The sequence below is a fragment of the Balaenoptera physalus genome (genome assembly GCF_965194825.1).
Source record: "Balaenoptera physalus genome assembly, chromosome: 3".
NCBI classification, from domain to species: Eukaryota; Metazoa; Chordata; class Mammalia; order Artiodactyla; family Balaenopteridae; genus Balaenoptera; species Balaenoptera physalus.
In genome coordinates, this window is record NC_138890.1 from 126240734 (window position 1) to 126267268 (window position 26535).

At 34.8% G+C, this 26535-nt stretch overlaps 2 protein-coding genes across 3 annotated transcripts in view; one reads left to right on the forward strand and one right to left on the reverse strand.

The window, feature by feature from the left end:
- SREK1IP1 (SREK1 interacting protein 1) overlaps window positions 1–6423 on the forward strand; it is a 61537-nt gene extending 55114 nt beyond the window's left edge. Inside the window, exons 5-7 of one of the 2 annotated variants that reach the window (XM_082457421.1) lie at window positions 719–791; window positions 3163–3251; window positions 3875–6423. In XM_082457421.1, the coding sequence (XP_082313547.1) occupies window positions 719–791; window positions 3163–3251; window positions 3875–3915 (203 nt within the window). In that variant the 3' untranslated portion in view covers window positions 3916–6423. Of the gene's footprint in view, window positions 1–718; window positions 792–3162; window positions 3404–3874 lie in introns of those variants that run through there. The other variant, XM_082457420.1, reaches the window with a different exon arrangement.
- The window catches only part of SHISAL2B (shisa like 2B), a 35910-nt gene continuing 15690 nt past the window's right edge, over window positions 6316–26535 (reverse strand). The window contains exons 3-4 of the mRNA XM_082457410.1: window positions 23335–23492; window positions 6316–9636 (exon numbers count right to left, since the gene is read on the reverse strand). Of these exons, the coding sequence (XP_082313536.1) occupies window positions 9512–9636; window positions 23335–23492 (283 nt within the window). The 3' untranslated portion in view covers window positions 6316–9511. The remainder of the gene's footprint in view (window positions 9637–23334; window positions 23493–26535) is intronic.

Consider the following 26535-nt stretch of genomic DNA (forward strand, 5'->3'; position numbering starts at 1 on the left):
TTTTGACAGAGGTAAAAAGGCAGTTCTGTATAGAAAGAATAGTCTTTTCAGCAAATGGTGTTAGAATAAAAGAATATCAAAAAAAGTGTTAAGTGAAAGAAATAAGTTGGGAAATATTATATATTATATGCCACAATCCATTTTTCAAATGAAATAAAAACTTGGGACTTACATGTAATTATGTTTGTATAAGTGAATGTTTGTGTGTATTTGGTTACGTATAGAGAAAGCCTAGAAGAATACACACCAAATTGTGTATTTAAAAAACAAGATAGAGAATAGTATGTATTCTCTTCTTCCAAGATACCAACGACATAAATATTAGATGTGGTTATTGTCCCATGACCCTAGGATTTCGTGATCCTAATTTTGCTTGAAAAAGAAGATTTTTAAAATTATACATGATTGTATTGTTTCATTTCTTAAGGCCTGGAATAGTACCCACCAAACTGTCGACAATTGATTTGCTTTAGGAATTAGAAATGAAATATTTGAATTTTTTACTTAATGTACTTAGTAGATTTGAAATCTGTATTAAAAGCATATAGTACTTTTATAATGTTTTTAATGAGTAAAAATAATCAAGAAAGGGGACATTGTTACAGAAAAAGTGCAGTATCCTAACCAGTGAAATTCACCAACCAAAATCAAAAAATGTATACATACCATATTAATATATAAACTGATGGTGACCTGATTCTTTCCCCTCAACACACAGGAATAAATGAAGAAGAGGAGAAGAAAAAAGCAAAAAGCAAAGAGAAAATCAAGTTGAAAAAAAAAAGGAAAAGGTATTTTTTTAACATATTTTTTTTTAAAAAGCAGGACTATGGATCTAGATGGATTATAAAATTTTATTTTTCATGTTATAGTCCAGTTAATTTAATATTATCTTAATGAGAGTTAGATGTTCAGTTGTTTCAGTAAAATAACAAAGTCCTTCATGTCAGGAATCAAAAATAAAGTCAGCACTCAGCCACCTTAAATTTTCTTTTTTGGAGCAAATCAAGGTATAAATAAATAACAGCCCCATCTGCTTCTTTTATGTATTCTATTTGTATTCTAGAATTTTTAAGTTTTAGAACATCAGTTAAGTTTTTAATTGGATGTATGTCTAAATTCTTCACATATATATTTTGTCCTCATATGTATGAAGTTGGAGCTTAAATATTTGTATTCTCAAAATATCATTGCCATGGCTAAGAAATTAATTTATTAATAGGATTTATGTACTCATTTGTCATGCTAAAAATATCTTCAGATCTTTCAGAATTCTCATTAGCCACCTATGAATTTTTACTATCAACTCTTTTAACAACAACTGGTTAAAGAAATTGATCAAAAGACTTAAGAGGCAACTTCTTCCTTGGTTCATGAGTGCACTTTCATTTACACTAGAATAAACATGTACATATAGACACTTTTTAGGGCATTTAGCAGGTAGTCATATCTAGCTTGGACCTTAGTTCTCTGACAGTAGGTTCTGCACATCAGGTGTTGTCACTTTGTAGTTTTTATAGAGCATGTAATATATACATTCTAACACCCTCAGCTACTTTATAAATTGGGAAAGTTAACTCACTTTCAGGTGTTGGGAGTTAATAATGTTTAAGAACTAACACAAGAAGGTAGAGCTCAGTGTATCTTATAGTCTGATGAGTGTATTGTTTAATCATTTGCATTAGCACGGCATGTGGATCGCTTACAGGAGAAGTGAGATTTTCTGTTTTCTTCCAAATTTTCATGTACTCGTTTTAGAGTAATGTATTATTTACTCAAGCCTCTCTACCTTGGGCCTCACCCACCTCAGACAGGGCCTGAAATTAAAAGAACTTTTCTAAGTACACTTAGCAAAGGTAACGCCCCCTGATGTGGTTGCTCTGCCAAAGTGTAACATTCTGCCTTAAAGAGAACCCAGGTCCAGAAAGCCAAATAAAAAAGTGCAGGCAGAGAAGCAGCGCTGGTTAGAATATAGGGGTCAAGCAGGTCTTTAAACAGGAAAGCAGGCAAGAGTTGAGAAAAAGAGCTGAAGAGAGTGCAAGAGAATACATGAGAAAATAAGCTCAGGAGATGGCCAGAGTCTGAGAAGGTGGGCAAGGAAGAGGAAGGAACACAATGTTACAGAAACGGGGGAGGCTGAGAGTCCCTGATCAACGAAGGCAGTCAAGGAATTCACACAGTGAGTCACTCTACAGACACAACCTGGTAGTCTCATGTGTTTGCTTTGCCTTCTACTGTATGTCTCTTAGGTTTTCTTAGTTTGGGTTTTAACTTCTAATGTGTAGATCACTCAGCTATCTCTGGGATGCCTTTTAGATTTTAAATTAACTCAGTTTCTGTTTTGTCACACATATTTGGGGTTTGGATATTGTTGCACATCTTTTTATACATCTCTTAAGAGAGATGGATTTTTTTGTTCATTTTTTGTTATTTTTCATTAGAGGAAAGAATTCTACAGTTTATTTTCCCAATTTAGTATTCGAGTAATATAAGAAAAATAAAATATAATGATAAGTTATTCTCATTCATTTATATAGAGTATGCATTTAAAAGCATTCTTTCTGTAACTAGTGAAAATTATTTCAGAATGCAAGTGTTCATCTGTATCACTCTGCTTGTAAAAGAATCAAGTACTTTAACTTGAAAAATAAAATAAAACAAAAGTGCTTTTATTTTGCTAATTTTCAGCTTTCATTCATTTATACGGAGGTACAACTGCAGCCCTTTTTATATAATTGTATCCTCTGTGGCTCTTTTAAGAGAATATGTGAACAAGTTATTATATACACAAGTGAATTGTGTATATAATGAGGGTTGGTAAATGCCATTTTCTTTGCCTTATAAGAAAGATTTTGAAGGGTACACAGGATGAAAAACTGAAAATCACAGAAAAATTATTTCATCCTTACTGAATTTAAAACTCATAACTAGAACTGAGCAGAAAAGAGACATTTGTTTTGTTAGTTTTTCTGGCTAAGTGGCAAAAACTCTGAATACAGTATTTTAAGAGAATACAAATATATAAAGCACATTTTGTTTGAATTCCTTTATATTTATACTCCCACCTTGTTCCAAGAAGGATTTGAGGCAGTTCAAATTCCATTTAAATGTACCCATCAACCATAAATACAATTATCAGTCAGCATGCATTATTACTCATAGGTCTTATTCATCCAGTTCCACTGAAGAGGACACTTCAAAACAAAAGAAACAAAAATATCAGAAGAAAGAAAAGAAAAAAGAGAAAAAGAGTAAGTCAAAAAAGGGGAAGCATCACAAAAAGGACAAAAAGAAGAGAAAAAAGGAAAAGCATTCTTCTGCCCCTAATAGTTCTGAAATCTCCAAAAAGTAACTGAGACTTTGGCCTGAACCATTAAATTAAAAAATTTGGTTTTGAAAATTATTAGACTTTCCTTGAAATTTGCTATATAATTATGCTTTGCAATAAATCACAGCCTTTTCCATATAGACATTTTTTCATATATGGGGCCATTACTGTCTGGCAGTATTTTAATGTACTATGATTATAGAGTATTGAATCAGTCTTATTACTTGATAGCCATGCCCCAAGTATGGATATTTGTGCAACAAAACTCATCGTTTTTGGTATTCCTCTGTGTGTGCGTCTGGTTAGTGTTATTACTTCATAAGTTGATTGTAAATGGCTTTACTACAGTCAACACAGGCAATCTACGTAGCAGTTAATGAGTACTGCTGAATTAAGTGTCCACCTTCCAGTGTTAGAGTGAGGTAGGGGATAATGCTTTGTGCTTGACACTGAAAAATTTCATAGCTTTATATCCTATGATAATGTATAAAGAGAGTGAATTCTTCACGGTTGTTTTTAAATCTTGGCTTTTTTTGGATGTCACAGGAGATGAAGCTGCTTTATTGGTCTTGACCAGAACTTTTTAAATGAATGGCATCAGCAGGAAGATGATAATGAGAATATTTATAACAAAATTTCACTGTTTTCTGAGATGCAGAGTTCCTAGTACCTGCCTCCTTGGTTTTTGTAACAAAATATTTCTTCCTCGCTTAAAAAGACAAGTCTAGTTCAGCCTACTTGTAGGTCTCGTAGAGATGATGCTGTGTTGGGCAGGATTTTTAAGATAGACTCCTGGGTTGTTTTACAAATATGCCATATTGGCATGTCTTAAAGAGATACCTCAAACACAGAACTTTTTATTTAGGAGGATAACAGCTAAATCTTCATTAGAACTGATTTTTATTGTATTCGGTATGTAAATTTTATGACGCTTGTTTCTATGAGTAATGTGGAAATTTTTTATAAATGTGAACATATATATATATTTGTCTGAAATAATTTGTAGTTTTGAAGCAGGTTTCCACTGAATTTATGGTTTCATAAATGACTAGTTTGGGGTGTTTCTCTCTTTGACTTCAATCATAAACCTCAGGAGCAGTGACAAAAATTTAGGATTAAGAATTTTATTCTGTACTTTTTAAAATTTAAGAGTCAGGGAGTTACATCATGAAAGCCTTTATATAACAATGGAAATTTTATATGAGTCAGCATTTTCAAACACATAGTTGTAGATATAAATGTTTCTACATTTTTTTAATTTCACAATGATCAATGTTACTTACTTTGCTGAATACTTGGATATCCCTTACGTCCAATAAGTTAAATACTTATTATTGTAGCAGCATCGAAAGTCAACTAGTTATCATGGTACAGCACCAAAGATTGTAAGTACCTCACTGTGGTGCAGTTATAAATTTTCAAATTGGTAGCCTACAGACATGGCTGCAGGTGAATTCATTATGATGAAATCAGGTAAGTACACATAACCTCACAGGCTGGAAAGGTGTACTGATTCTTCCTTCACCCAGCACTCCTATCCGGCATGACCTCAGTAAGACTGGGAGAGCCTCATAACTCCTCTTAGCATATGCTTACCTTGTGCAGATTCTAGGGAAGCTACATCCACATCCCTTTTCTAACATTACAGCCATGGAAGTGCTCACACTTGTAGCTTTTCCATAACCTAACTTAGTCCTATGGCCTCCTTAAAAAGAAATCCTCTTGTTTAAATAGCTTAGTTATTTGGAGAGAAACACAGAGCTACTAGGTTTTTAAGGGTTTGTTTTGCCTTTGCTGTAGTTTATGTATTTTTGAAAACTATATTTTATGAAAATACAATCCTTTGGTTATCAGTATGAAAAAAATAAGTAAAAAAAAAAACTTTAAAAAGTGATTAGAAAATGCTACATGCAAACATATGGTCTCGTCCTATTGAGTGTGTAACATGGTTAAAAATGATAATTGTAGTGACACAAGAGTTGATCCAGTTATTTGTAAGTTTTACTTCTGTTAATTGAAGAGATAATAAGTTGGCTCATCAGATTTGTTATCTGAATGGTGAGACAATCAGTGGCTCAGGAGAGTTATGTAAAATTCAGGCCTCATTAGCTAATAGAGTTCGCAAATTAAAAGATTTTAATGTTCAGTAATTTTTTTCCCCAGAAAAAACTCTTGGAATTATTCTTGAGTAAATTTCCCATAGTCTGAGAATAGTTTATGAAAGATCTCATCTGAATAAAATTCATTTATTTTTACTAAAGTAATTTTCTTCTGAAGTGATCTTGTTATTATTATTGGGATTAGATGCAAATCTCACTAATATATTGTAGGAGAAAATTAGTGACATTTCCTCTCAGGCAATATGTAGCATAAGGTAAACTGAACTTAGTAGTAAAAATTCAAAAGTCCTAGTTGTCGGCGCTTCCATTGCAGGGGGCAGGGGTTCAATCCCTGGTCGGGGAACTAAGATCCCGCATGCCGCACGGTGGCCAAAAAAACAAGTCCTAGTCGTTCTGGGTACCTGTGTGACCTTCAACAAAGTCATTTACCTTCTCTGGGCCTTGGTGTCTTTCATCTATAAAATATTGTACCAAATTATCTCTGAGATCCCTTCTAGTCCTTAATATATATGATTATCAATACTTCAAATAATATTATTTTAGAAATTATTTTCATTTAGAATATAAGTTATTATATTCATTTATAAATTGTTACAGATAAGCAGGTAGCATTCTATAAATGGTAAAAGTTGAATTTATTAATATAACTGTTAAACACATGTTACTTCTTTAAGCAGATAATTGGTATTTGGTTCATATCCTTACCACCCAGTGTATGTTATTTTCACTAGATGCAGACAGAATTTATGTTTAGATTTGTATCTGTAACCTGATTATCTGAATACTTTGAGACTATTGCTTTTGGGCTGATGGACCTATGCCCCATGCAGTTCCGTATTTCTTTTCTCCATACCTTCTGTTGGCTAAAACCTCTCAGAGGGATCCCCAGTTCTTCATACTTAATACATATCTGTTTACATCTTTGGTTCTTTGAGGCTAAAACATCAATGAATAAAACAACTGTGTGTGTCTGTATTTACGACTCATTCTGTCTAAAATTACATAGGCCTAGGTTACCTTCAATTAAACTAGATTGAAGAGTTATCAATAATAGTCTTGTTAAATGCCATTGAGTCCTTTCTTCAATAAACATTTACTGAGTGCCTAGCATGGCAAACACTATGTTAAATACCAGGGATACGGAGATAAATAAGACACATTTGCTTCCCTGAAAGGAATTCACAGTTTAGTTGGTAGGAGAAACAGCAGAACTCATCATTAGGTATTGAGTGCAGTAATTGGGTTTATAGAAACACACAGGAGTGCCTAACAAAGTCTGGAGAAGTTAGAAGAGGCTACTTAGAAAAAGTAATGCCTGCAGTGCATTTTGATTGAGGATGAGAGTGGGAGTTGACAGAATGAGTACTGTGAACAAAGCTCACAATAGAAAAAGCTGGGGTGTGTGTGTCAAGAGTTATAAGCCCTGTGTGGGGCAGGAGTGGTAAGAATTGAGACCACCATTGTAAGTTCTTAGGTACAAGAGAAGGAGGTTTTATGTTCCATGTTTGGGAGCTTGGACTTTATCTGTAAACAAGAGACGCCATTAGAGAGTTTTAAGGAAAGAAAGGACTTTTATTGAGGTTTAGTTTCATCCATTTCATAATCCAATCCCACAGTTTTTAAAGGATGAAATTAGTCTAATTAAAAGCCTGCATAGAAAATAATTTGAATCTTTGATATTCTATTATCTGATCTCTTATTCTAGGCCCACTTTTCTTTCTAAGTTCTGATTTCTAAAAATTGCAGTCTTCTAAAAAGCTACTATATTCTTTATCAGACCCATCCCCAGAATTAAATGCATATGTACATAATTTGAAATGTGTTTTGCTTTTAATTTTATTTTAGGTTATTTTTGACTGGCAGAATATATTGTGTTGTTAGTATTTTCAGTTGATATAAATCATTTAAAATATATTTTTCAATGCAGACTGTCGTAATTTGGTAAGGCTTCTTTTAATATTTTTAATATTGATTTGACTATTTTAATATTTAAATCCATATTATGAATATTATGAAGTGCAACTGCTTCAAAGTCACAGTGACACACACCAGCTGGTCTACTAGATAGCCCTGTCGCTCTCCCCCAGGTTTCCTGGCTTGGCAGGGAGTGCTTCACAGATTCCAACTGATACTAAGTGCTGAGACTCAGTTTTCCTGGGCAGTTGGCATCCAAGAACAGTAGGGTTTGTTATGCCAGCTCAACGATAATTTCACTTGCGAAGCCCAGGATCTTCAGACCTCACTTGTCTCCTCCCAACTCCTCTAAAATTTTGCAAAGCGCCAGAGAATTGGGTTGCCTCTTGCAGAGCACAGCCCGTGATGCATGCAGCCATGCCCAGCCCCAGTTTGCCTGTCCCACAGGTTGGGAAGAGTCTGGGGAACCAGGAGCATTTTGCTGGCCTTGAGTCTCTAAGTTTCCTGCTTCTTGTCTGGCCTCTGCTCTTCCCCTTGAGCAACAAAAGTAGACTTACCAGTGCCTTAACTAACTTTCTCAACCTAGATTTTCACCTGAGGCAACATCTAATTAGTAATATAATTATTAATATCTATGTATCAAGATAGCCAATTTTCTGGGATTTTTTTTTTATCAAAGCTGGATAAAAGATCAAGAAGTACCCACACTTTATGTGCTTTCACAAAAATAGATGAAAATTCTTTGCTTTTATGACCACATAAAATGTCATTTTTGTAATGGAAATGTTTCAACTTTCAGACTTCACACACACTCTGAGCAATTTTAATATTTAAACATTGGCAAAACTGTGCTCTTTTTGAATGTGAAATCCAACACTGGCAGTAGGATGTTGCAGTAATGATCTGGAACTGTGCTGTCAGTGTAGCCACATGTGGCTATTGAAATTTAGATTAATTAAATGAAAATGTGTCTCTTCAGTTGCACTAGCCACATTTCAAGTGCTGAGTAGCCACATGTGGCTAGTGGCTACCATGCCAGTCAGTGCAGATATAGAAAGAACATTTCCATCATCACAGAAACCTCTACTGGACAGCGCTGGAATCCCCAGTTCTTAGTAGAAATTTTGACAGGCTAATGATCAAAAGTTTCTAACCCTGAGCTTTGCATGCCTGAGAGCCATAAGGCATTCCTTTCTTTTCGAAACCCCAGCAGACCAGAGAAGCTGTATTTGGCACATTTTGAAAGGCTAGTCTTCCAACTCCAGAAACTTTGTACAACACGGTACAAAACGGTAGATGTGTTCAGCAGAGCCAGCTTAAAACTCTTTTTTCCTATTGAATTCCATTATAGGACCAGGTCTGTGTTCTTATAATAGAAATCACATTTATGAATAAAAATCTTTTAAAACAATTTTAATTTGCAGAAACTGTAGTTTTATTTCTAGATGTCTAAGTGATACCACTGCAGTAGCCTTAGGTGGGACCAGAGAACTAACCTGTTTGTTTTATAACTTTCATTCTAGAAATTTCTTAGGAACTTTATCAGTGAAGGATTTTTGTTATGGTTATCCCTTGCAGAAAATATTTATCATGCAGATTGTACATAGTGATACATTTTGTTATTGAATGTTAGTTTTTATAAAGGCAATAATACATTGTGTGCTCAGCAAATCCCCTAAAAAAGGCATGGGTTGATTTCTAAGAGACTTAAGAACACGCCACTTCTCGTTCATAAGGCCACCCCCCGAGATTTACCTATCTAGTACCATCTCTTATAAAAATAACTGCCTCGAAGTGTGAGAAACTTGTGAAATGCTAGTAATGTGACATAAACTTCTCATTGTTCTTCACTGACATAGGTGTGCTTATCTTGTTATTGATAAAGTCTATAATTTCTCCTGAAGTATTAACATAATTTCATGTAATATAGAAACATCTTAATTAGCAAATAAAAGTAAACTTATGCACATGGAAATCTATCAGAAACCTTAGTGGGTGTTTAATAAATTAATTGAATGATCAAAACTGCAGCTGTGTCTTGCTTTGTGCGTGGTGAGTTTTTGAAAAGTATTATTACGAACTGCATTTGAAGTGAACTCTTTATTTTTGTTGCTCCATCTCTCCAGTGAGCCTTTACAACACAGGATATTTAACAGTAAGCAGTGTTGATTTGGGTCATATCCATTGTTTTTTCTTGAATTATATCATCAGCTTCATAGAATGTTTCATTTGTTGAATTTGAACTGGGGGCTTTGGTTTTTCTATTTGAGTTGCCTGCAAATACACAAGACAAAATGAAATAATTATTTGAAATTATGACATCAAATCTTACTTTAAAATTTGTCCTTAAAAAAATAAACTTTTAGGAATGTTGGAAATATGATGTCCTAAAGACATTATGGATGAGTGAGAATTGAATCGTTTCAAAGTTGTTTTTGAGCATTTTCTCCTGAAAGTCAAATAAGGGAAATACTCAGTAACAGAAGTAAGGATTTCGTTTCCATGCTTACCTTTCTTTCTCCACACTTCCACGGAGGAAACTGCACATTTGATCAGAAGGTAACAATTTCTGGGTTGCTTAATAAAAGTGTGACTGTCCTTATGCATAAAGGGAACAAAACTAAAATCGATCATAATAATTTACAACAATCTTAAGACTTTGCCATTATAATCAATTGAGATGTAACATTTAAAAAGAGCATGTTTATTCCACAATCCCATTCACTCGTTCTATATAAATGAGTCCAAAATGCACAAGGGTAGAGGAATGTGGATATTTGCTCATCAGAAGTTAGACTAACAAGCTCATAGCAAAGAAATGGATTATTAATCAATGAATGATGTTAGAAAAATTAAGTGTGAAAATAATGTCATATATTTCACCAATATATACAAATTTAAATATATTTAAATAATTTTATAATTATGTAAAAGCAGTGCAAGAAATCACAGATGTTACTAATAACCCCCTGTTGCTAAACCCACAGTCCAGCTCACAAGCTACATCTTATTTGACCTATCAGCAGCATTTTCTTTCTTGGCTTCCCAGATGCCACGCTTCCTTGACTCGCTCCTGTGTCACCATTGCTCCTTTTCCATCTTTCTTGTTGGTCCCTTTTCCCCTCCCAAGCATCTTAGGCTGAGGAGGGCCTGAGGGCTCAGCCATTGGTTCCTATCACTGTGTCACCGCCTAATTACTCTCATTAGTCCCACAGTTTTTAATACCATCTCTGCTGATGACTCCCAGATATGTATCTCTAACCCACACCTCTCCTGAACTCCAGACTCAACTTCCTAGTTGCCATCTCCACTTGGATATCTAGTAGACATCTCCAAGTTAGTCCAAAACTGATATTTGGATTATTGCCAGGAAAAAAAAAAAAGAGCCCAATCCACTTACAGTCTTCCTCTTCTCAATTGCCGGCAACTTCCATGTGTTCAGTTGCTCAGGACGAAAACCTCCATCAGCCTTGGTTCCTCTTTGCTCAACCCCACCACCAATTTATCTGATATCCTGTTGACTACATTTTTAAAACACATCCAAAATCAGACCACCTTCACTGCTACCACTGTTCTATTTTCAGCACAACACTCAGAGTGATCCTTTGAAACATAAGTCAAAGCATGTCCTCTGCAAAGAACCCTCCATTTCACCCAAGTCTTTATAATGGCCTACATGTCCACACACACACACACACACACATGCACACCATTTATCTCCCTGACTTCATCTTTTTCTACTTCATCCTCTCATTCACTCCAACCTCTTTGATCAAATATTTCAGGCATGTTCCAGCCATAGGGCCTTTGCACTGGCTGTTCACTCTGTCTGGTATGCTCTTTCCTCAGATTATCTGCAGGGTAACTCCCTAATTTCCAATCCTTGCTCAGAAGTCACCGTTTCAATGGGACCTAAACACTGTATTTAAAATCGCAAACTACATTCCCCCCACCCCATCCCCAATCCCTTTGCTCTCCAGTTTTTCCCATAGCATTTATTTACTAACATAATTTACCTTTTTATTATGTTTATTATCTATCTCCTCTCACTAAAATGTAAGCACCACATGCCAGAGATCTTTTACTATATTTTTCATTGATGATGCAGAAAAATTGCATTGTACATAGCTAATGTTCAGTAAATTTGTTGAGTGAAATGATAAGATTGAAAGTGTGACATAGTAAAAACTTTAAAGTTGTAGATTGCAAAAGACAAGATTGAAAGGCAACTGGGAAGAAATGTTTAGAACACATGATTCACGTCTAACATATAACCGGAACTTACATATCAATATGTAAGACATTAACATCTCTTAATCAGTAAAGAGATGGGCAAAAGATCTACTGACTCTCCAATCTTACTAGTCAGAAAGAAATGTAAATTCAAAAGGTAATATACCATTTTTCATGTCTCAGTTAGGAACAGATAAAATCTTTCTTGGCCAAGAGTAATTTAAGTAATTTATTTTACCATCACAAAAATTCAGAAAAAAAGAAATAAAGCCATATATCGTACCACTCAAGGCTCCACATTTTAAACAAGATACTTTTAATATTAGCCCAGAGAATAATGCCATGCATGTTTCAGGCCTATGGGCAAGATCTAGGAGCTGTAGTGAGACATCATCCTTCAAAACTTATCAATAATATTACCCCTTTGGGTAATGTGTTGGTCTATAAAATCAACCCATAGTGGGGGATGTCCTGCTTGGCCCTAGAAAGCAGGGCCAATGGGATGGCATGATGGGTGTGTAAATTGGTACATTTATTTTTAAGTCTGGAGTGTTCCTACCTTGTGATTTTAGCATGAAGTTCCCAAGGAAACCATAAGAGATGAGCTCTAAAACTTATATATAAAGATATTCACTGATTCTTTTCAATACCAAAAAAATGTAAGTACCCTAAATTTATAATAGGGAAATTGCTAAATTATCATGCATAAGTATGATGCAGCCATTTAATCTGAAAAAGTGATTTCCAGGAAATTTTTAATTACATTGAATATGCTTAGAATACAATGTTAAGTGAGAAAAGATGCAAAACTATCAGCAATACAATAATAGTTAATACTTTGATAATGTTTCCTCAGAGCATTTACTATCAGCTTCTCTCTGCTTAAAATTCTTTAGGATCAAATCTTAATTTCTCGGTTAGGCTGAGGATCAGCCCTACCTCCCTCTCCCGGCTCAGCTCGCCCCATTCCCTTCCTGGTACTTGGCATTTCAGACATACAGAAATACTGACTGACAGGCTCCCCAGACTTGCCCTGCTCTCTTGCTCTCTCTCTGCCCCAAGCCTTTGCATACTTCCAGCTGCCTGATATCCCTAACTCTCTAATCTTTGCTTGAAAATCTCTTATTTGTCCTTTAGGTTTTGGAAAATCTGCTCCAAACCTACCTAAGGGGAAGGGGGACTCACTAGCCAAGAGGTTTCACTATTAGAAGTAGCTTTCCTCTACTTTTTTGCCATCTAGTCTCTCTTCTTATATGACTTTTTCACTTTTTTTCTTTAGATAAGTCTAAGCCTCACCTTGAAGTGTGTTCATACTGCCTGGCTTTGCCCATTTATAAGTAATTGTATAGACTGCTTTCTAGAGTCAATGAGGACATCCCTCACTATGGGTTGTTTTCATAGATCAACACTCAAAGGAGCAATATTATTGATAAGTTTTGAAGGATGATGTCTCACTACAGCTCCCAGATCTTGCCCATAGGCCTGAAACATGCATGGCATTATTCTCTGGGCTAATATTAAAAGTATCATAATTTTAAAATGTAGGGCCTAGAGCAGTACAATATATGGCTTTATTTCATTACTTCTGAACTCTTTTGGTGTTAATGTTCTACTTCTAAACATCCAATCATAATGTTTTGACTATAATTTGATTTTTAAACAAAAACAACAAAAAGTTAATTTGTTGTAGGCACAATATTTTCTAGCCTGGCAAGTAGCTCTTTGCCCAGTCAGCAAGCAAAATTGTTTAAGATAAATGTAGTAGGGAAAGCTAGCATGAAAATTTGATGACCTGATAAATTCTTCACTGTTATTTGCAAAGTAGACTTTAAAAGATATATGGATTCAAATTTAACTACTAAATACTTAAGTAATGGGGTATATATATATATAGAGAGAGAGAGAGAGAGAGAGAGAGAGAGAGAGACCCTTGAAACTATTTTCCTTATATAACATTTGTAATATTTGAAAAACAAAATGTTTGTAGGCTTATTTTTATTGGTTCAGTATCGTTTGTACTCTCTGGTATCACAGCAGGTAAAGGTAAAAGACCAAGGATTTAAGATGTAAATTAGTTTCATATTATCTGGGCAGAATTTGTATCTTATATAAGCATTATTTTCTTTTTTTTATTGAAGTATGGTTGATTTATATCATATTAGTTTTAGGCATACAACATAGTGATTCAATATTTTTATAGATTATACTCCATTTAAAATTATAAATATTAGCTATATTCCCTATGCTGTACAATATATCCTTGTAGCTTATTTATTTTATACATAATAGTTTGTGCCTCTTAATCCTCTTCCCCTCTCTAGCATTTTTTTAAACATCTAAAAGTTTAACCTTTTATCCGAAGTCCTGGAAGTCTGAAGACTGTAACGTTTGATTAATTCAAGTCTTCATGTTTCCTAAGCTTTTTACATACTTAAATTCATAATATTCTAGTGAGACTTTCAAGGTGGTTTTTCTACCTTGTCACAGGGTTTTTTTTCTTTTTATGGGAGTTAAACTCAGGAATTTATTTCCTCACTTAGTTTGGGGTTCTCTCCAAGAACCCCTTAGTCTGGGGTTCTCTCTTAAGCCATCTCCATTCTGACAGCTCTGGTTTCCATTATGCATTTTCCTGGAAACAACTGAAAGAGTTTAACCTGTCTACTGCCCTCTGAGATTTAAAGGCTTGCAAAATACATTCCAGTATTCTATCAATAGATTTTCCTTCATCTAGGACTTGTAAAACCCCCCATTCCCCAGCCCTGATTCATTATTTCCTTGACTACTGGATCCTTCTAACCAGTGCAGGTACAAAGATCATTTCTTAGATTGGCTTCTTAAGGCAATGCAGTTCCGCTAACCAAACTGATTTGCTACAGGAACAAGAAAAGATTTGATATAAACACCATACTGACACCATTTGAAGCAGGAGCTTTGATTAGCAAGTCAACACCCTGGTGTTCCCTCTCTTCCTGCAGCTTATAAAAGTCCAAACGTGCTTTCAATGTATATCCCTCTGGTAAGTTAGAATAATTGGGCATATTATGGAAAAAACAACTGCTGCAAGTGGGCTGTGCTGTAGTGATATCAGAGTCCAGCTAACTGCATCCCTTTGGAATGATTTTAAAAGAGAGAAGAGGAAAAGTCTCAGCAACCTCACCTTTTCCTAGTTTTCCTTTAATAAATAGAAACTCATTTCTTAACCAACAGAGTAGAGATAAAACAAGCTGCCTCTTCTGTCACGAGGTTACAACATGGATTAAATTTTAAACAAGAAATCTGTTATACCATTGAGCTCTTAAGGGATTTGTTACGTATAAAGTGTTTTTTTAATTTAATTTCTCCTTTTCTTTACCTGAGTGCAGACTGGAAAGATCCAACATCACTGTGCTTTCCTGGGTTGACATTAGTTGCTCTTTCTGCTGCTAGTGTCCCATTTTTATTCTTTTCTTCAGTCTGGTCATCATATGTAAATCTCAACCTTCCTTTAATCCTATACCTCTCAGCCTGGCATTTAAATGAAAGCTTTGGCCTTTGCCAAAATTTAAATGCAATTCATCAAGCAAATCAAATTCGCCATTTAAATCAAATTCATCAAACAAAATGCACCTATCCTCATCACAAACTAGGCCAATATATTTTTTCTATAACAGTTAAATTTTACATTCATTTTCAGAAGCATTCCTCAGGGATCCATTTATCCTATAAATCTTCTATGAACTCTGCTCTTACCTGCCATTTCAAAATATCAAAAGAATACTGGGCCCTCTGCAGGTCTCATCTCCTGGCTGTGTGGCAGAGCGGTAATTAAGCTTTTCTGCCATTATCTGCCTGTGTCCTTCTAGCTTCTGCATTACCAATCTGCTGCCCTACAGCAGCTTCAATGACTAATCAGCTGGCTCACTTTAGTATTTAGTAGAAATCTACACATCCCACTCATCTTGCATTTCTTTCTAGTAGAAACAAGCAATCTTAAATTTGCACCCTAAAAGTGTTCTTTATTTACTAGGGGACATTTTCCCTTTAAATTTAATACGATGCAAAGAACTGGATCTGAGGTAAATGGTGAAGTGAGCAAAACTTGTCTACTGACCTCCTGACCTATTGACTTCTCCCTTCTTCAATGCCCTGCCTTCCCCTTGAGGATACACAGGTATCTCATGTAAATACAGTTAAAAATTCATTTTGAAAGTTAGAATCTTAGACTTGCCCTTTTGCTTTGCCCATCCATCAAGGAATGAAGGCAGTTCTCTCCAGAAATGTTTTTCCTACACTATTTTTTCCACAATTGGACTTTTTTTTTTCTTTTCTGCATTGTTAAATTCAACTATAGATGACTAACATAGCTCACAGAGGAATTTAGCTGATATTTTAAATCCTTTAAATGAATTTTCACAATGAGAGACTGGCTTCTATTTTGCTTTTTGGTTCCAGCATCGGCCAGCATTGCCTAACCCTGCTCCCTGAGGAGGACTCACAAATGCTAAAAGTAGCAGGAGCTCTGCCGAGCAATTTGGTTTTCTACATTCTAGAAACAAAAAGAGTTGTAGGAAATTCCAGACTCATTATTTTCAGTAGAAAAGCCCCTTTAGGAGACACAAGTGACCTTTTCTGCCATTGAGTTCAAATTACCCCATCTTCTACTAAGATCTCAGTGAGTTTTTAAAGCCTCTCTGAAACAAAGAATGGCATTTAAAAATAATGTGGCAGCGTAATTAATAAATGTTTTGAGTAGAATTTGGTTGAAGCAATGTTAAGGCTACTAAGTAAAATAGCTCCCAAAGTTATCTATAGATTTAGTACAAAACCCATCAAAATGCCACTTGATTTTTTAAAATTTGACAATGTGATTCAGAAGTTTATTTGGAATACTGAAACAAGAGTAGCTAAGAAACTTTGAAAAAGAAGCATAATGGGAAGGAAGAGAAAGTCTTCCCTAATTAGATACTAAAATAAATTATATAGCTACAATAATTTTTAAAGTATATTATTGACTTAAGACTAAACAGACTGATAAATTTAACAAAATAGAAAGTCTAAAAACAGAGCCCAGTATATATAAGAATTTAGTTTATGACAAAGGTGACATTTTAAATTGTCAAGAAAAAAAGGATAGATTTCCCAATAAATATGTAGACAATTGGCTCATTATTTGTAAAATAAAAATAAAGGCAGATCCCTACCTCACACTTTACACAAAAATTTTAATTCCAGGATTATTAAAGATTTAAATGTAAAAAACAAGTGCATGTATGTACTGTATTAGAAGAAAATATAGGTGAATATCTTTATATCTTAGAGGTAAGAACTTCCTAAGTATGAAATTAAAGGAAGAAATCACAAAAAGAGAAACTTCTACAGTTGAAAAATTGTCACATATAAAATTAAAAAGGAAACAACTATGAAAAATACTTGCAATATATGTGAAAAAGAATTTAGTTACTGTATGGAAAGTTCCTATAAAGCAATGAAAAATGAACACCCCCATAGAAAAATGTGTATAAGATATGAGCAACAATATACCACAAAGACAATGACAAATAAATATGAAAATGTCCACCCTTGCTCCTAATTAGATAAATTAAAAATAAAACACTATATTGTTTCCCTCAGTGAAATTAGTAAGATATATATCTTTTGAAATAAAAATACTCATGAAATAGTACTTTTCTGGAGGACAGTTACCAATTTGTATCCAAAGCCTTTTATATGTACCAAATCTTTGGTCAGCAATTCCATTCCTAGGGATTTATGCTAGGAAAATACTTCAGTGTTCAATGCTTGTGTGTAACAGAAAAAATGGAAGCTAGTTCAAAGTCAATAATTTAATAAAATATGATATACCCAGACTGGTTTCTAAACACCATTCCAACTAAAAGGGCAACTTCTTGGCGACTTCTTGGACAAATGGCAGATTTCAGGGCTGGAACAGGAAAAGCACAGGCTGCTCGAGAACATTTTGTGACAGAGAGCAAAAAAAATGCTCAAAAAATGATGGACATATTTCAAAAGGATATAGGACCCAATTTAAAGGGGCTCCCACAGGCCAAATCTGAGATAACTTAAGAATCAGAATAAATGATGATAGTAATAGACTATTTTAGAATAAAGAATCCAAGTCCATACTGATACTAATAAATTAATTAATAGGTAAATAGGGGGAAAGGGAAAGCTCTTCCTTGTAGTAGAATAGCAACTAATAAACACAGAAGGAATGATGAGGTTAGAAAATCACCATTTCATAGCTATCATAATAATAATACTAAAATTATCTTGAAATTTTGAATGAAAACATTCAGTCAAGAACCATCAATGGGTGCGTGAAAGTTGGAGGAGGAACAGGATTTTTTCATACCTCCCAACAAGTTACTTAGTAATGGCAAAAGGAAAAATAGTGACTATATATTCAGTTGTATATATATCTGACTCACTTTACTGTACACCCAGAAACTAACACAACATTGTAAATCAACTATACTTCAATTGAAAAAAAGAAAGGTAAAAGGATGATTTAAAATAAAAATAAGTTTCAAAGAACAAAAACAAAAGACTAAAGAAATATGATAACTAATTACAAGATGTAACTCTGGACTAGATCGTAGATAAGAAAAAAATAGCTATTTAAGGATATTGGAAAATTTTAATATGAACTGCAGATTAGATAATATTACTATATCACTGTTACATTTCCTGACTGATAAATGTACTGTAATTATGTAGGAAAAAAAATCCTTGTTCTTAAGAAACACATACTGAAATATTTATGGTTAAAAAGCATGATATCTGCAAATTATTTTCAAATGGTTCAGAAAATATTCATCAAAAGAAAGTCAATTTTGAAAAAAATGAGGTAATAAAATAATAACAATTAGTAAATCTGGGAAAAGGTATACAACCTTTTCAATACTTTTCTTGCAACTTTTCTGGAAGTGTGAACTATGTCAAAATAAAAGAATAAAAATTCATAGCACTCCATCAAGGTAATAAAATGTAATCATTAAAAGTGGTGTTTATTTATTGGCAAACGATGATGTCAATGTTGTTCAGTGATAAAAGAAAAGCTGTTATACGATTAATTTTTTTCCCCATTTTGTTATATATACATGTATCTATAGATACATAGAAAAAAAATCCATGAAGGATATTCACCATGGTGTTAATATCTGTTATCTCTGTGTGGTGGGATCATGGATGAAGTTATTTGTTTATTTGTTTTTCTGTATTTTCTAATTTTCCTAAAATGAAAGTGAATTAAGAGAAAGGTTTTCTTTCTGGGGGTATAAGGGTGTCTTCTAAGAAGAAATATAGTAGACTATTCTGAACGGTCCAAGTCCCATTTTGCTCACAGGCAGAACAAACAATTGTATACACAATCATCAAATTTGCTTGCTTTCTCAGTATTCTATATATAATTTATGCTTTTCTCCTAGACAACCTGTGCCTTACTGCTGATTTGCTTCCCCTTTTCCATTTATATTGCCTGCCTTTGCAAATGAGACTACCAAATAATAGATAATTGGAGTTGTCTATTATTCCTAAACAACAATATTATTTTATTTGTGTCAAGCAGCTCTACTCTCTGCCCTTCTCATTTTCATCAAAAACTCTGCTTCTAAGAACCCTCTGGATTCTCCACCCCTCTCCACAACCCTAGGGTGTCAATGGATACACATAACCACGGGATGAGTATATTTTATCTTCTTGGAGCATCAATTTTACTCAGAAATGGGAAGGATATAATGTTATTATTAGAGTAAAACAAGTCATTATACTAGTAATCAAATTAAAAATTCCCATAATTTAAAAAATATAATGGGCAACTTCAAATAATTTAAAGCTCACAAGCCAGGGCTTTCCATTCTAACCCTGGGAATTCTGGAGGTACACATTCCTTTCTTAACTACCCTTAAGGATTCTCCAGTGGAAAAGTTTGGGAAGCAGGGATCTAAGACATTCATCCCTTTAATTGCTCCCCCATTAACCATTAATTCTTCCACATCTTATGAAATAAGCCCTCACCCCAGGAGTGTCTACTCAGAAAGATGCCCTTCACACAGCCATCTTCTGCTCAGAACTGTTTGTCCAATACAGTACAATTTACAAACCACGGTATTCTTTTAAACATTGGCATTTGATACAGGCATAACTCAAAACAGAAAAGTTAAAAAGAAAGAAAATGATTATGGAACACAATGTAAAGACCAATCAATTGCTTAGCAATAGAACCTCTGTACAAAGTGAGCCTTGGAGGTAGCCCAATTAAACTCTACAGGCACTACCAGAGACCTGCTATTTTCAGGATCAATTCAAAATGTATAAAGACTTAAATTGTATACATTAAAAATAATGAACCCCAATAGAATAAAGATACATGAAAGAAAAATCTTGGCAAAATAGTCTAAGATTAGACTATTTTAGACTTAGACTATTGTTAAAAAAACACAATTCAGCGGAGTGAATTTGAAGACCTAGTTGGCTTTATCCAACGACTTGTGAATTAGACAGCATCCCACCTAACAAGTAGAAAGGGGCTCTGAGAAGATGTAGGAAATGAAGGGTCTTATAGGCAGAAGGGGATAGGACAAGGAAGTCATAAACAAAAGAAAGGATTTTTTTCAGGCAGGTCACTTTCCTTTAGGGGAGGGCAGGGGTCTATCCTGAAGATTAGCTTACTAGTGTTGATCAGGAAATTCCAGACGGATAGGTTTAAAATTTCACTCCTGGGAGAGGCTGAAACTGCAGTTAGGTAAGGTTTTGGTTTGCTGATGTGGGGCTTAGCACAAAGGGCTCCATTTTGGGCCTGTTGTTTCTTCTTTAATGGTACTGTCATTTATGGAAACAAAAAAGTCCAGTGCCTTAAGTCAGTTTTAGTATGTGCACAAAAACACATTTCCCTTTAGGCCATTCAAATTGCCTATAATGAAAAAAGTCTCAATTCTAAAAATTAATCTAAAATAATGGGAGGCTGACTCTTAACAGATAGTTTTCAAAGAAAGGAGTGGTAACTGGTGAAACCAATTTTCCTCCAATGTAATTTTACTTGCTTAATTATTACACAAACATTATGTTCCTAACCTTTAAGGCATTCCTTAAGTGGAATAAAGCCTTGTTTTCTCACTAGCTAGAACACTGACATTTATCCCTAGGTGGGAGAATCACTGGAATGAAGCATGCATATTTAACAATAGGCACAGCAATGGTTTTTAATTATCACTTTGAAGGGTCGCTTTCAAATATGAACCGTTTTCTCTTCCTATTCCTGGTGACATTTGGATTGCCTATTTTGTTTTCTGCTCTCCACTATGTCTTATTTGGTTAATGTCAACCAAAGGGCCCAAAATTATCTAATTTGAAAGCAGCAGAAGGCAATGATCATATAAAATTCTGCCTTACCAAGAGTAAGCACTCAGGAAAGGTGTATTGAATTAATTTGCTGACTTGGTAAACATAGTGTTTTTCAGAGGGCCAGAGTGGGGATATTTCACTGTAAGAAAGTAGCCTCAACCAACTACATAGGAAGTGCACTAATGGATCTCCTTAGCTAAAGAGCCATAAGACTACAAAGACTTGAGTCAACAAGCCAACTAATTCTGTTGCTGGGCTCTCAGATCCAGCTTGAAATAAAATTCTGGAGCAGTCCCTGAGATAGATCAGGAAAAATATCAGGAAAAATAATCAATTTTTATTTAGCACACTGCATTGTATAGAAGAGGCACTCAGTGAATGTTTGATGACTGTAATGGTGACAATAAACATGCTCCTTTGATCACCTACGACAGAGGTGCAGTGCTACTTCATTCAATTCATTCAACAAACATTTGTTGTGTTCTAAGCACTAGAGAAACAGTAGTGAGCATACAAGACAAAAATTCCTACTTTCCTGGAACTTACTTTCTAGTTGGAGTAGAGAAAAATTGGACAACAGGTAAGTAAAATATATAGTAGATTAGTGGTAAGTGCTTAGGAGAAAAATAAAGCAGGAAGAGGGCATGAAATGTTGAAGTTAAAGATGCAGATTGAGTGACCAGGGAAGAACTCCCTGGGAAGGTGACTTTTAATAAAGATTTAAAGAAAGTGAAAGTGAGGGAAAAGCATTCCAGACAATGGGCACAGCATGTGCAAAGGCCCTGAGGCAGGAATTTCAAGGAACAGCAAAGAGGCCAAGGTGGCTGGGCATAAGATGCTAGAAATAAAGGTGTAAAGGGCAGACCACAAAAGCCCCCATAGTTCACATTTAGGACTCCATATCTACTGAAAGATGGGAAGCGATTAGGGTTTTGACCAGAGTAGTGACCCTGACCTGACTTAGGTTTTACCAGGCTCACTCTGGCTTCTCTGTGGAGAGTGGACAGCCGGGGAGCAAGGGCAGGGTAGGAAGAGGAGCTATCTGTTTTAAAATGCAGAGTCTGGAGTTCGTGGTTTTAACAAACTCCCTAAGTGATTCTTACACACAATAAAATTTAAGAACTGATACTTTAAATTATCTAAGCAATTGAGACAAAAATTGATTTTACTTTTTGATTATTTGATAATCACTAGTCCACTGCTTCATTTTGCTTGTGGAGAAACAGAGTCTAAGCCACAGGACTAAATTCAGCTAACAACTGGTCAATTCGGCCATGTAATCTCCAAACAGTACTTCAGAAAAAGAACTCCAAAGGGATCTTGACTTCTTGCTTTGTGATACAGGGCACCCTCTGAGATCTCTACAGAGAAGAAAAATAGAGCTAAAGTAATCATGCGGTGCTGGTGTATTTGAGAAGATCGCAGAGCATGTACTCCATAAACATGTTTCTGGATTCAGCTAAAATGGAGCATATGGGAAGGAAATTTTCTAAATTTTTTGGAAGAAAGTTTTTCACTTCCTTTTAAAATAGAAGTTAGTGAGCACCTGTGTCTTATTCTAAACATATATATCTGTAATATATATATTCTAAATTTTTATTAAAAATATGTTCAAAATACATATATCTAAATAAAATTCATGATCACTACTTTTAAAATACACTAATAGAAATTTATATTCACAAAAAATTTTAACAATTCTTTCTGTTTCATAATGATAATGATTAGCATATGTAGCACATTATAATTAAGATAACAAAGAGACTCAGTTCTGAAAACCTTACATAAACATTTTTACTTTATAGTTGCACTACACACACAAACACACACATACACATACCTGTATAGCATAACTAGTTTGTGATCTATTCAAGAACAAAGACTGACTTCTATTTATTTTTTAGTTTCTTTTATATGCCTCTGAATTACTTAATACACCTCCTCTGAATTCTGCACACCATAGGCACACAGGTAATGCCTAACTGACTACTGACTAACCAATCTAGAGCAATGCAACACTGACAATTAATTATTGGATATTTTGTTCCTCTATCTATTTGACTTCTTTGGCTCCATCAAAAACAAAATTTAAAAATTCCAAGAGGATACAACCTTTATAACTGAGACATACATAAATAAATTAAAGTGGATTTACTGGATCAATGTATTATTTTTTCATGAGAATATTTACATCCTGCCACTATTTTTCCTTGGGTACAATCCCCCTAAGGTATTTCATCATTAAGACCTAATTTAACATGAATTTTTATAAAGACATATAATAAACTGAATTTTTAAAAAGCATTCATTGCTAAGAGAATGATCGGTCACCCAGGCACAGGTTATTATTTTGAACAGAGTACAGGTAATTGGTTAGAAATAATGGATACAGATTACCTTCTTGAGTGGAAGTAGCCTCTAGGTGTTGAAGTTTAAGGCCAGTGTCTAATCTTTGAGGCTTTGTATACAGAAATAAGTAGCAAAGAACACAGACGCTGATGACAAAGGCAAGTAAAACAAGGGCAGCAATTCCCAGTCCAATCAGAGCTCCAATGCTAAGGAAAACAGAAAAAACACTGTGACTGTCACACAAACTGGTTTGCACATAAAATAAAGGTTTAAATATTGTTAATACTTGCTTCAGTCATTCATACCAAATTATGTTTTATTATAAACAGTATATGATTGAAATCTACGGCTCACCTTTTTCTACCATCAAATTCTTATGATATTTCTCTATACATTTATATGTTAATATTAGTACAGAATACCATGTGAATTCATATTACAGTAAAAGGTCACATGATTCTCTAGGGATGGTTCAAAAACATTTCTATCAGATAAACCTCTATTATTAATATATTTTAGGAGGAAAGATTAGATTAACCAATAAAAGATGAATAGAAAGATATCCACCTCTGCAAAAACAGTGAAACAAATGTTTACCAGAAGTGTAGAACTTTTATTTTGGAGACATGTATGGGCGTTTTCATGTATTAATATACAAAACCACAACCATTACAAGAGAGGAGAAGAAAGTTTAATTAAAGGAAAGCAATGTTTATGAAATTTATATAAAGTTCATGTTCAATCTGAATTTTTCCTTTCTAAAAGAGCATAACACCAATGGCTTCTAGCATTTAGGAAGAAACCCTTGTACTTTTCTCTAAAAATGCAGTGTAAATATGATATCATTTGCCCTAAATTTGTAACAATTCCTTCTGGTACAGTTATCTATAAGTCTAATCACTTGAGAAATAATACAATTTTCACAAACCTGTGAACTTATTTTTAAATGGGAAAAGAAGTTTGGAAAAAAGAAAATTATCTTGCAAGACTAATATGCAAACATATGTACTTTACTTTCATGAGCAATATGTATGTATGGGTATGTAAATACATATAATTAGATTTTAAGCTGCTCAAGAGCAGATACTTCTATTGACTTTCCCATAGTCATATGCACACATTAAAAGTGTTTAATAGAGTATTTAGCTTGTAATTAATGTTTCAGAAATGGAAGTAAATGATAATTGACTGGTGATTGATCCATTAGTAGTCATTGAAAAGTAATCATCCTTGAAAAGTAACAATCATTGAAATGATCACTGACAAGTAGTGATCTTTTTCTTCATTATTTTCCTGGCTTGCCTTTCAGCTTCTGCTATTTCCCAGAGATTAGGGCGCGAACAAATGTGACATGCTGAAAGTGACGAAAGAGAGAATTTGACCAGGGGTGCTAGGTGTGTCACTGCTATGGGAGGAAGAACAAAATTAAAAGCGAGGGGCTAAGCTCATCCTACTTATCCTTAATTTAAGGAGATAAAGCCCCCTTGCAATTTAGAGATTGCCTCCTGAGCCAGACATGGGGGCAGACTTCAAAAGATTCTTGTGCTTGTTAATTACTACCAGCCCAGTTCCCCTAGCCCTGCACAGAAGTGAAGACTGGGTAATTTTCTGGCTAGAGTCAGTATATAGTTGCATATTTAAATTGGAGTTTGCCCTCACTTGATGCCCTCTTTTCCAAGGGGTAGACTCCCTGGCTCTGGCAACTCCTCTTTCATGCTTGTTTGCACCAAAGCTGACTTTTGTAGATCATATGTGTCAGGGAGGGTTAGGACTCTGCACAGACACATGGGAACATAATCCACTTAATTAATATTATCTGCTTCACAAAGCAGCTAGGAGGCCAGGCATCTGGAAAGATTCCTGAAATGAGAACCCGGTTACTAAAAACATCTTCAAAGTGAAAAAATAATTTAGTCAATTAAAAGTAAAATTGTCAACTTAATTAAATTCAATGTATGTATTCCAGACTTTACATGTACACAGTTTAAAAACCAGGCCACATGATTGGAAGGAAAAGCAAAAACGAAGCATGTCACTTCTTTCTATTACAAAAGGATGTTCTTCATAATCCTGACAAACTGTTTCAATGTCATAGTTCCACTTTATAGAAATGTTGCTTTATGCATGCAAAACTCTAGATAAAGATGGAGCTCTGGGAATCTCCTAAAATATTCATTTCAACAAATAACTTATTGAACTCAAGCGTAGCCCTGTGCAACACACATTATTTTCCTAGGTCCTGAAGAAGGTTTCCAAAGGAAACCCTTAGAGGTTAGGGATTTATAAGAGGAGAAGAGATGGGAGTGGGCCAGACACAGAAAAGGGAGAATTATGCTTTCCTCACAGCACCATAGGGCAGTTTGCTTTGCAGTCCCTGAGAAAGGGTCTGTAGCTGCTGTCACATTAATGAATTCTCCTACTTAGCAACTTCATTCACCTGGAGGTGCCATACCTGTGCCTTTCTGCAGTGGCTGCAGAATCTCAGAACAAATGCTAGTGACTTCTGGGATATTTTTCACAGTTGGTCTATTTTAAATTAGGGGAGAGAGCAAAGAATATGAGGGAAATGAAGTTCTAAATTTTTACCTTCCCGCTGTGTTCTCAGAGCTCAATAACTAAGGAAGAACCCCAGGTGGGTTTTTTTTTGGTTTTTTTTTTAACATCTTTATTGGAGTATGATTGCTTTACAATGGTGTGCTAGTTTCTGCTTTATAACAAAGTGAATCAGCTATACATACACATATAGAACCCCAGGTTTAACATTGCCAACTGATGCCATCAGTTGAAATGATTTTTATATTTCCCAGGAACTGAGCTGCATTGTCAGTGCTAAATGAAGACCCCAGGAAGCTGTTCATTCCTTTGTGCCCTCATAAACCTTAGGAAGGTTTTCTATCCTCTGCTGCTTGTCACTTTGGAACTATTCAGGGACCTGAGAATCCCAGGCACTTTTCCAATTGAGTTTGACTTAAGAGTTGCCAGTCTCTCATGGAGGTGCTGCCACCATTATTAACACCTCCAAAGACTCAGAGCTAGGTTACTATGTTATTTTCCAAAAGGCCAGATAATATGCCAGCGCAATACAAATTGCTTCCCCAAGTAATAAGGATAAATTGTCATCATTTCCTGTTCTGGCATGACACAACTGTGTTAGTTGAACTTGTTGGTAAGTAGGCACTCCTTTTGAGATTTTTTTGAAGCTTGCAGTGTGCAAAAAAAAATGACTTTACTGCTCTAAGAAATAACATT